Source organism: Cyprinus carpio, chromosome A24 (genome assembly GCF_018340385.1).
Source record: "Cyprinus carpio isolate SPL01 chromosome A24, ASM1834038v1, whole genome shotgun sequence".
Classification (NCBI taxonomy): domain Eukaryota; kingdom Metazoa; phylum Chordata; class Actinopteri; order Cypriniformes; family Cyprinidae; genus Cyprinus; species Cyprinus carpio.
The window spans coordinates 21,228,702-21,241,073 of record NC_056595.1 but is presented as its reverse complement, the minus strand read 5'-3'; the positions used below and the strand labels follow the sequence as shown (position 1 = coordinate 21,241,073).

Here is a 12,372-nt window from a genome sequence, read left to right as displayed (position 1 = left end):
ATGAACCTCCAGTGCATTAGAGAAGCGACCCTGTAACAGACAGTTCAGTGGTCCGAAATGAGATGGCGCTTCATATAATCTGTTCCAGTTTAAAGACGCTTGCACTTTCACATTAGCTGCAGCACCTGTCTTAAGGCATCACACTTGGGTGTGCACGTCTTACTTCAGCGTTTAAGCTGACTTCAGCAATATTCACAGCTGAATGAGATTTTGAGCATGTTCCCACAGCCTATAAAACAATTGGGTAGTTCATCCTTTCTGTCTGGTAAATGACACGTGTCTGGAGAGTGTGCTTTTATATGTGTGGATGTCCATGTGCTCTCTGCTGTATCGCTTTTTTCTCCCATCATTGCTTATCTAGATGGAAGAATGTATTTATTTATTTATTTGCTTTTCATATTCACAGGTACCTCAGCAATAATTTGTCTTTTGGCTCCTGCACACAGAATAAATTTCATGTAGCATAATGTGTTAGCATAAAACTGTCATCATTTAGTCCTCTTCATATTGTTCCAAACCCATATTGTTTTTTTTTCTTCTATTGAAAACAAAAGATGATGTTAGACAGAATGTTCAGAATTTCCATATAATGAAACTGAATGATTACTAGGACTCATGATGTGCAATATATTACTACTCTATTGGTTATTACAGTTTGTTTGTGTATTTATCAGTCAAGATTGGACTTGGAATTGTGCATGTTCATTACCATATTTTTGTATTTGAAATACCTTTGCTATCATCTAATGCTCACTTAAAATGAATCTCTATATCCATTCTGAAATCTACTCTTTAACAAATCTCAAACTGAATATGAAATGAATATTCTTTAATGTTCTGATACCTAAATTCAGTTGTAGCAGTGTATTATGTGTATTACTGAATTTTAATATTGTTCAACCCTGAAAAGCGTTATCAAAATCTGAAATCTATCATAAATCTATTAATATATCACAAATGCGGTGTGCTGTATTACAAGCTTTCTAAACACATCGGATAGTTTTGTATGAGGAACAGACTGTAATTAATCTCATCTTCAGTATATCTGTCAAATCTAATTTCCTATTTAAACATGACATCAGTGAAGCCAAACACAGTTCATAGTTCAGAAGTTCATATTCTGTCAAACATCTCATATAGACCTTTGGAATAACATGAGGATGAATAAAGGATAAGTGTTTTCATTTTTGGGTGAATTGCCTCTTATTTGTTGTAAAAAGGCAAGAAAAGAGGAGTCTTAGCGGGTTGGCTAGAGAGTGCAAATAGTCCAGTACATGTAAACAAGGTTATGAATGACAGTAAGCCTGTTCCTCATGACATGTTATGACAAGAGGTCGAGTCCCTGAAGGAGAAATCTCATGGTTTGTGCCAAGCTCTCTGCATTGACAAGCTGTTCCTGTGCTTTTCCTGACAGATGTCATGTGCTCACGCATTTGTGTTGAATGAAGCTTTGAAAACATTGATCATATGTCAAACATATTTATCATTGTACGGCTCATACAGTATGTTCCCTCGTATACATATTGCATAGCAGGATTGTGCTCCATTTGTAATTGAATTGAGAATGCTTTTCAAATTCCAGTTAAATTAATGGCTTTAAATAGGATGCAGAATTGTAATTCCAATAGAATTTTTGCGTAGTAAGTAGAATTCAGTAAGAAATCCATATAACAGCAAAAAGTGCAATTTTTTTTTTTTTAACCAAAGAAGGAAAGCCTGTCAAGACATACTTCATAAATGAATAAAAAAAAAAAAAATAACACATAACAAAATACAAAATATACATTCAAAATTTAAAAATTAAAAAAACTTATTTAAAATAAATAAATAATATAGATTTAAAGACAAACTTTACATTTAAATTTTAAATAAGTTTTTGTAGGTCTTACGTGCAAACAAATCTGTTTAAAAAGTCACCTACAGATATTTGATTTATATACATTTATTTATATTTAATTATTTCTTAGACCAGGTTGGAGGAACACTAAACGGAATTTTAACTTCCTATAATTTCAGTTTAAAGGATTACTCCATCCCAAAATGACAATTTTGTCATTAATCACTTAACCCCATGTCTTTCAAAACCCGTAAAAGCTTCGTTTGTCCTCGGAACACAATTTAAGATATTTTGGATGAAAACAGCGAGGCTAGAGACTGTCCCATAGACTGACAAATAAATAACAGTGTCAAGGTCCAGAAAAGTATGAAAAGCATCGTCAGAATACTCCATCTGCCATCAGTGATTCAACCGTAACATTATGAAGTGACGGAAATACTTTTTGTACATGAAGAAAACAAAAATAATGACTTTATTGTAACGCACATCACCTCAACGCCTCTCCAAATCAGCGCAGCGGCATTTTAGCAATTCTGAGCTGTACACAGATGGTATACATTCTTCTGTGTCAGCCACGCTGCGCCAGTGCGTTGTTTGCTTTGAAACCAAAGCGTAAATACATGTAAAAAACATATTATTGTGGTGCGGCTGATACAGAAGAGCGTAAGCCGCCTGTGTACAGCTCAGAATTGCTAAAATGCCGCTGCGCTGATTTGGAGAGACACAGAGGAGAGAAATTGTTGAATAAAGTCATTATTTTTGTTTTCTTCATGTACAAAAAGTATTTCCGTCACTTGAATGTTACGGTTGAACCACTGATGGCAGATGGACTATTCTGATGATACTTTTCATATTTTCTTGGACCTTGACACTGTTATTTATTTGTCAGTCTATGGGACAGTCTCTAGCCTCCCTGTTTTCATCCAAAATATCTTAAATTGTGTTCCGAAGACGAACAAAGCTTTTACGGGTTTGGAACGACATGGGGGTAAGTGATTAATGACAAAATTTTTGTTTTGGAATGGAGTATCCCTTTAACTTCCTTTGGGGTGTGGCCAATTCCCATTTACACTCATTATTTGAAAGGGGGCCTGTTCTTCGATTCTGAATTCAGCTCTATTGCATAGTCTAAAAATGGCAACTGCACTGTTATAGCAAGTCAAAGCAAAAATTCTCCAGGTCAATGTAGGAGACCAATAAACAATCAGACAAATGCCTGTAAGTGATTTCCTGCCAATAGTGGCTTAAACTAGCTAATAGTTTGCTATTTTTGAACATTTTCTTCGAGCAAATTAGTTTTATGGTGGATTTGTTGGTGATTCTTTGTATTATTATGTGTGTATTATGACTTAAGCTGTCTATAACTGGTGACTATGTATAATATTTTATTCAGGCGCTCAGGTGAAATTAGAAACATATTTAAAACAGCAATCACTATCTCCTAGAGTGCAACAGTGGAAATAAAGCAATTAGCACGTTTGGTCAGGCCAGTACCATGTTAAATGTTCAATGCTGATGTCTGGATGTGGGAGGCAGCGCCCACTCACTGATAATGCTCTGCTCCTCCTTTAAAGTCCAGCTTTAAGATTAAATCTGTATTTCAGTAACACTGTTTTCCCATCTTTTGCTTTTCATTCTTCATAGCTTGTCTCAATAGTACTGGTCTTGTATTTTGCCTTGCTAACAAATAGCTAAATCGCATCTGTCGCATCCAGGAATGTATGGTAATCAGTCATGTAGAGGTATGTGAAATATAAACCAGTTTTAGTTGTTGCATTACCTGTTTGCCTTTTATTCAAAGATTGTTTTGGATATGCTACCTACACACGGCAAGCTTGTTGAGTCTAAACATAACAACAAATTCATAGTATGCTGCTCACAGCAATTTACATGTAGAAATATGCAGAATAATCTTGTAATATGCTAACCCTCACACTCAGCATATTTGCAATAATGGAGAGACTGTTAACAGGATCCAGACATTACAATAATATTTGCAAAAGTCAGAATATGAATGCATATGCATGCACAAACTCCATCTGGGCTCTGTTAACAGTTCGGAAAGCTATTTTTATTTCATATTCCTATTTTTACAGCAAACGAGCACAAACAAAATTTGACGTCAGTCGAATTGCATCTATTTAAAAAGGAGACCCTGCAACAAGTAAATATAAATATAAAATATTATGTCTTTTACTCCCAACCTCCTCTTGGGATATTGATTGGATATTTATTTAATTCGACTGAGAAAGATCTCTAACCCTGGCCATTCACCCACTGTTATGGTAATTTATCTCCACTGAGCATCATAGCACTTAAGGCTGGATTTGCAAGTGACCTTTGATGGGATCCCTGAACTATTAACCCCATGAAAAAACAATGCATATTGGTACTGATTGAACTGATCAGTCCATAAATCAAGTTGGTCTCTAATGACCGACATGTCTGTTACCACGCAAATTGTGTCTTGATCTCTCATCTTGTCAAACTCCAGCTACATTAATATGCAGGTTTAGTGGGGAAAATGAGAATGTGCTTCCCTGCAAAACCAACCTCCTCGGATACAATCACATGGCACAGATGGTTGCTTCTCTGCAACTACCTGTAGCTGAAATACAGCATTGCACATTGAGAGCTTTTCCTTTTTATACGAAACCAAGAGTCGAAGCACCCCCAGCCCCGCTAGCACCCTCCCCCCCATGCTTCTTGCACACACACAGGCTGTGGCGAAGCAGGCGCTCAGCAGTGGGATGGATCCTGACTACTAAAGAGCAACGGAGAGAGAGGAGGGGTGGCAGGCAGCCGGCAGAGGTGCATAAATCCTCATTTCCAGTACTGGAGGAAGAAACGTTCGCTGTCCGGGGTGAGACCACCACATTGGCTTTCCAAAACATCAAGAGGCAGCGCTCCCCACGGCTTGCTGTGAATCCAAGAGAGACAAGGGACCCAGCTAAGGCTGCCAAACACAGAGGTGGGCTAGGAGGAGGTCTATGACCCTTGATTTTCAGCAGGGGAGTGGCACAAGGGGATGTAGCTGGCAACGAGCAACAGACGCTCGGCTCTTGTAATCTTCCCATTCACTAATTCATTCCATGCCATTGTCATAGCGATGTAAAGCCATTCTGTGCCGACTGGAGGAGGCACACTCCAATCAGCTGCTCTCGCCAAGCGAGATCTTTCATTTCCATCAGTGTCTTTTGGTTTCCCTTTACGTCTTTGTGCTTTGTCCCGTCACTCCTGTCTTTTCATGTGACTTGGTCTTTCTGGAGCTGTCATTGTGTTTGGTTCTGCATGGAATGACAGCTGCTTTATTAGAGACGGCGGAAGAGGTCGCAGATGGAGTGAGGACTGCCACTAACTGGAAAGCTCCTTGAGAAATCGTAGAGAACCTCTTCAAAGACTTGCTGCTTTTTCAAGCATTTAGACTTGCCTCGTTGCACACATTCTACCATTTGTCTCAGCTGTTATCGCTGGATACCAATGACAGCTATGAAGGGAGACTCCGAAGACAGCATTGAAAGCATGAGGCCATCCAGCCTGCAAGTTTTTGCCAACTCCTCCACGTTACATGGCATGAGCCACATATTTGCCTATGGCCACATGACGTTCCGTCGCTTCCTATGGACACTGTCCTTCATGGGCTCCCTGGGTCTGCTGATGTTCGTATGCATGGACCGAGTGTACTACTACTTCGAGTTCCCCCACGTCACCAAACTTGACGAGGTGGCGGCAAACAACCTCACCTTTCCAGCCATCACCTTCTGCAACCTCAACGAGTTTCGTTTCTCGAAGATCACAAAGAACGATCTGTACCACGTTGGGGAGCTGCTGGCACTGCTCAACGAGAACTATCAGATCGCTAACCCTCACCTGGCTGAGCCAGAAGTCCTTGCTTTCTTGAAGGAGAAGGCTAATTTTGTCAACTTCAACCACAAGCAGTTCAACATGACGGATTTCTACAACCGCACGGGCCATGATATCAACGAAATGCTCTTGCAGTGCACCTTCAGAGGGGAGGAATGCTTCCCTCTAAACTTCACCACTGTAAGTTACCATGGTGGTATATTCTTCTACTGCAGTTGAAAAGTTTGCAGTTGAAAGTTGTGGTAAACTGAAGTTCAAGCACTGTTGGTTTATATGCAAATATTGCTCAACATGAGCTACACAGCGCCATTGACTGAGACGGTGTGTATTGAATTATGCGAACTATTTTTTTTCCCCCTTCAGACTACTTCTTTGTTGACGAGAGACTTCTCAGTTTTTGCAGTGTTGTTTTTTTTCCCTTCGAAACCATCTGCAGCAGAAAAATCTATAGTTTGAAATATGCAATTGCATTTATGAATCAATGGCTGCTGGGCAGTAGAAATCAAGAATAACTGTCAAATGGCTACTTCTCAAAAGACATTACAAGTGTGCACATGCTCTCACTCAGTTCTTGACCAAGTCCAGCTAACTGCATAAATGTACAACTAAACCAAGCAGTGAGGAAATTGGAACTTTAAAATGAGAACATGTACAATATATTTATGCTAATGTTTGTATTTTTTCAGTGAGAAAAGCAAGCAGCTCTAATCCAAAGAAAAATAAAAGTATGAAAATAGTCACTGCTTCCAGATCCCTAATGGGCTAGTTTGATAAAAAATTAAAATGCATATGATCACTACATTTAAAAAAATTGATTGCATGTAGATTGACACATGCAGCAAGTTCTGAGCTACACTGATGAACTTCATTGAAAAGCTTTGCATTAAAATGGCTTATTTTGTCAGTGGCAGGTGTAGGCTAAAGCATGTTGCACATTTCTGTTATTTAATAATTTCCCACTTCATTTCATCTGGATTTTAGCTAAGGCATAGCTGTGATCATAGGAAAATAAATACCTTGTTCAAATAAAGAAATGACATAATAAATGCACCTGAGTGCAAAGAGTGAAATGTCACATTCTTGCAGTTAGTTACTGCACTGAAAGGGCAGGCAGACCATGAAAGACAGGAAAATTTGGTGTAAAAGAAGGCAACAAATATGAAACCTTTGTTATGACATAATGCATTGCACAGTGATAATGATTGATTTCAGTGGTTTCCTTCCATTATCATTAGATGATAAGCTCCTGTGAGATTTTCTGGATTTTTCTGTTTGCTGCTTTTGCATTTCCTTTTAATTTGGTGTATATGCATGGATTTTAGAGTTACAGTTTGTGACAAATATTAAGGATACAAATCCTGTGACTGATTCTAATTTATTTTTGGATTCATGTGGAACAAATTACTTCAGCTATCATTATGGTCTAAATTATGGTGATGTTGAACACTGAGGTTAATGTAGGTCCACACCTCCTAGGATGAGGCTTTATGCATGCTTTAAATATCAGCATGCACAATCATAATAAGAATTTTGTAGGTGTCAGAAATGGATGGGGTGGGAAATGAGAGGAAAATTCTTCTGTATGCCTATGTATTCCACATCTTTTTCGTATTTGTGACAAGCGAATGCGTTAAGACTAAAGGAATAATTCACCCCAGAATATAATCTCTGTCATTATTTACCCAACTTTGTCATTTCAAATCCATCCTGTTATGACTTTCCCTTTAATAGAATTAAAAGCTCTATAATGACCAGGCAAATAAACCTACTGTATATATCCACTATATGTCAAGTCCTCTGAAGTCATGCAATATCTTTGTGTGAGAAGCAGACTGACAGGTTTTTATTCATCATATAGCTTCAGAAAACTTTGAATATAGTAAATCCTATGGACTGCTTTTGTTATTTTTAGGATGCTTTGCCATGCTTTTTGAAGCTTGAGTGCCTCATTCCCCATCCATAGTAACGTGTTTTAATATTATTTTTACTCCCCATTCATAGTAATCGCATGGAATAGAGTGACAAGTAAAGATTTCTCCTTTTGTGTTCGATGCTGTGAAGTCATACAAGTTTGGAAAGACATGAGGGTGAAAAAATGACAGAATTTAGATTTTTGGGTGAACTATTCCACTGAGATGTCAGTAGGTTATGCAAGCTAATTTGGCACAATGGCCTTTTAATATTTAAGATACTTCACAGAGAGATTATTTGGTGTGTTCAGCATACCCAGCTTCTAATTTAGTATCATTCACCTTTAATTTCCATCGCAAGTATCCTAAATGACCAGAAATTAGGTACAATTGGGGGTCATTAACTGGACTCCATAACCTCTGAGTGCAAACATTATGATAATTACGCTAAATCTCTATATAGTGGCTTTTGATTGACTCTAATGAAAATAAGTATTGCAATCAGGTATCTACAATATGGTCTCCTGACAATATATTCATCAATGCTGAGAACCAGTGTAAAACCTCTGGACCCAGAACGCAGTTACCTAGTTTAGAGAGAAATCAGTGCTTAATGAAAATTAAGCATCCTTAGGAAAACCCAAGTACCTATTAACAATCAGTGTTGTTCTTGAAACCCTCAAGGGCTGGATCCTGGTCTTTAGCATTCATAAGCACAATCCTCAACACCTTACGTACATCTCAACACCTTCGCTGTGATCCAGCTCGTTTTCAAGCCCTCCGTCTGTCGGCCGAATAACGTGCCCTATACTTTTTTACTTAGAGAAAGGGCTTTCTTCATTAACATGAGTGTTGCCTGGCAACAAGGCATTGCATTGCACTGCAAATCATTCATGGGTAATTGCTTTTGTTGTGCGTGATGACAAACACTCACTAGGTAGTTGAGATGACTCGAAAGCCGTCACTTTGTGCATTTGTGTGTGCATGTGCACAAATATGTGCGTATATAAACTGCTTTGTGAAAGTACTGTAATAGCTGTCAGATTACTGCTGGTCACAAACGTTCATGCTGAGATTCATGATGTTCTGCCCTTAAACAAATGCATCATGTGAGAGACACAGTAATGCATTATAAAATCCTTGTCAAACATTGTGCATTATGTATTCCAGTGGTTGTGCTGCTCGAACAGTTTAGGTGTAATAGATGCATTGTCTTTCTTCATTCCACTGAAACATTGTAGGTGCATAAACAGTTATGTTCTGATTTAAAAAAAAAATAGTGAGAGTGACAGCTTTATGTGGCATTGTCAATATGTGGTGGTTTGCAGCTGATAACGATTATAACACTAAAATTGCATTTTTATTTTTTTTACCCACTTTTTTATAATACATTTACACAGTGTGGCTGATAATGATTGTAAAATTAAAATTGGATGCATTGTTTTCTCACTTTTGTTTAATATAATGTATTATGTGGCTGATAACGATTGTAACACTAAAACTGCATAAATTGTTTTCCCATTATTTATTTTTTTTTCAGTGCATTTACATAGAGTGGCAGATAATGATTGCCTAATGCATTTTTTTTCTTTTTTTAAATTTAATTTATGTATTTATTTATATTTTTTTTACAATGTATGTACATGATATCTCTTGCATAGAATATAAATAAAAATAAATTACATATATTTAGGAATTATATTATAGTAAAGAATTTTCATTGATAAATTATTGATTAAATTCTATGTGAATTATGAGTTTATATTAAATATTTTGCCTCGTCTGAGATGGGATTCAGCATTTGGCACACGTGCACAAACACATTGAGCTGTAATGCCCATATGGGACACACAGGCTCGGATTAACCATAGGACCGATTTGGATGTTGCCTCCGGGCCTTGAAGTCCAAAGGGCCTTGAGCTGCAACCAGGTTTTTGTTTGTCCAGCCAGTGACTCATTCTAAACAGCTTCATCTCTTCATGTTGAATGGGTTTAGTCAGGTTTTTCAAGCAACACATTGACTTTACTGATGAATGTGTGTTTATTCTCATAATGCTTTAAATTCTTTTTAAGTTTTTAATCTATTTGTGGCTGTAAGAATGTTTAAGGTCTTAAGGTAGAGTGTGTGTGCAGAGCCTGCGCTACAAATATCCATTGAGCATCATTTTGATGGACTGGGTTGTAAATTTTCAATCATGCTTTATATTATAATGTCATGAGCTATTAGGTTCACCTGTTGGACCCCAGTGGGTAGCTGTTTGAAATGCCTGATGAATTAAAAAAATATAAAAATGTGTAACTGAACATTTTCGAGCAGTCTGTGATCAATATATAGTATATTGTTGTGTTTTTTGTTTGAAAAAATAATTTATCCAGCAAGGATGCAATTCAATTGATCAAAAGTGACAAAGACTTTTACATTGTTCTTTAAACTTTCTATACATCAAAGAATCCTAAAAAAATGAGGCAGCACAATTGTTTTCAACATTGATGATAATAAGAAATGTTTCTTGAGCAGCAAATCAGCATATTACAATGATTTCTGAAGGATCATGTGACACTGAAGATTGCAGGAATAATGCTGAAAATTCAGCTTTGAATCACAGGAATAAATGACATTTTAAAACCTGCTCAAATATAAATCTAAAGGTATTTTAAATTGTAATATTTCACAATGTATGTTTTAATGTATTTTTGATTCTAAAAAAATGCAGCCTTGGTGAGCAGAAGAGACTTCTTTTAAAAAACATTCAAATAAAAATCTTACCGGCCACAAACTATTGAAAGGTATATATGCTGGCATTTTAAAAGGCATTAAAGGTCGAATAACATTGAAGTGACATTATTTTTGATGGATTTTTGTTCAGGCACTGAATTGAATAGAATTAAAAGTTCTTTCAGCTGATGGAATTGCTTTGGACTCAGTTCACCTCAGATTGACTTGGTCATGACTGTGTCAGGGAAGTATTGTGGTTGATATTTCATATTTGTATGTGACATTGACATCACAGAAATGTCTGAGGCACAAGCTCTTTTACCAATTGGGATTTTACAGGTTTTTCTTTTTATTCTGCTCTCACAATATGAAAAAGACAATAGATGCTGCGTGGGCTTGTGATCTGGTCACTCAATTTAATGAACAATATCTATCAAATTATTTCACATTTCTCACATCTTTATCCTGGTTTATTTTTCCTGGAGGTGATTTATTTAAAAATTGATGTGTTCTTGTTTATCCTCCTTATCGTCTTCCTCCTCCCTTGATTTTCTGCCCTCTCTCTACAGTCTCCATAAATTACCAGTGGTAAAGCCCAAATCAGTTGAGGATTTAAGAATCCATCATTTCTCTCTGTTTTAGGAGTCTTAAAGGTGCTGTAAGCACTTTTACTAGACTCAGCTATTGAGTTAACCTGTCTTCATCCCTTCAACCACATGCCCTCTCTGCAAAACCTCAATGTGCAGATTGATTGACAGGCAGAGAGTGACTGGCAATGACTTTATTTAGCAGGCGACATCTCAAGAATTTTATGTGCAGCACCTTTAATTGTTTGAATTAGGGTTAAGGTTAAGTTTGTTTGACAGGAATGTTGTTCCAGGACCAACAAAAGATGTTGATTCAGGCAAAGTCACAGCCACCCTTAAAGATAAAGAGTTAGATTTCATCTGTGCTCAATCTTAGCACAAAATTGGTGTTTTTATATCGTCCAACGAATCGAGAGTGCTCAAATTGGAGATTTGTTGTTCCATAATGCACATAACTGGACATATTTGATTGTTGCATGTCTGGGTGTGTTTTACGCACACTCTTTTCTTGTCTGATGAACCACAGCATTCTTCCATTATTTCAATGCACAATGAAAGAAAAAGCTCTTCGCACTACAGGAAATGCATTTTCTATTTGCCCTGTTCATGCTACGTCAAGAAAATACAAAGGGGGAGAGGATCATCTTAAAAATTTTATAATGGATGTCTTTTGAACAGTGCCTTTCAAGCATCTTCAATCTTTATAACACCGTGTTCCATTTAATGTCAGAAAAGCAGCGAGAGCAATTTAACTGTTCATGATTGTAATTATGGTATTTTACTTTCATGCCCTTTAAATTTAAGCCAACATGATGGAATTCACTCTAGATTACACTATTGTTCACACCTCTGTTGTATTTCTGTCACGAGTTTGATACGGAGTGCTTTAAGAAACTGTGTAAACAAAGCAAGGCCTTTGCACTAGCATCAGAGCAGAATTAGCTTGTGTTCGTCATACAAACTGACTCTGGAGTCTCACAAGATGCTTATGTGATTCTTTTTTGCTTTGTCGTCAGTTACAAGCTTTGTTTGTTAACCAATTTAAGCGTTTGTCGCTAACCACTTGCGAATGACAGAAGCTGCTGAAGTCTAATCAGTTACTTTCTTTGAGGCCGGATCCTTTTTTCATACTTTCTTTGATCAATATTCATCTTGACCTGCTGTTCACAGTCCTCTTTGAGATGAGCTTCGCTTCACTTTTAATTTTTCTCACGCTAACAGTTTCTGAGCCCCAGAGACTTGAACAGATTGAGGCGGACTTCAGAAGACGGCGGCACTCGTCTCATGCTCGTCGGCTTGTGATGTTCACCGTTTGACTTGAGGGTGATTCGCCAGAAGTGGTGTCACAATACAGACTACATCAATAACTTTTATGATGCTTTTGGGAAACGGCACAATTTTTCAAGGATCTTCCTGACGCTATCATTCTCCTGAAGTGCGCGAGGGCTGCGTTATAAA

General features: G+C 37.3%; 1 protein-coding gene across 1 annotated transcript in view; it reads left to right on the top strand.

Annotated features, from left to right (window-relative positions):
• Positions 1-3,987: 3,987 nt before the first annotated feature.
• LOC109106583 (acid-sensing ion channel 1C) overlaps positions 3,988-12,372 on the top strand; it is a 70,979-nt gene continuing 62,594 nt past the window's right edge. Inside the window, exon 1 of the mRNA XM_042714638.1 lies at positions 3,988-5,881. Coding sequence (XP_042570572.1) covers positions 5,318-5,881 — 564 coding nt within the window. The 5' untranslated portion in view covers positions 3,988-5,317. The remainder of the gene's footprint in view (positions 5,882-12,372) is intronic.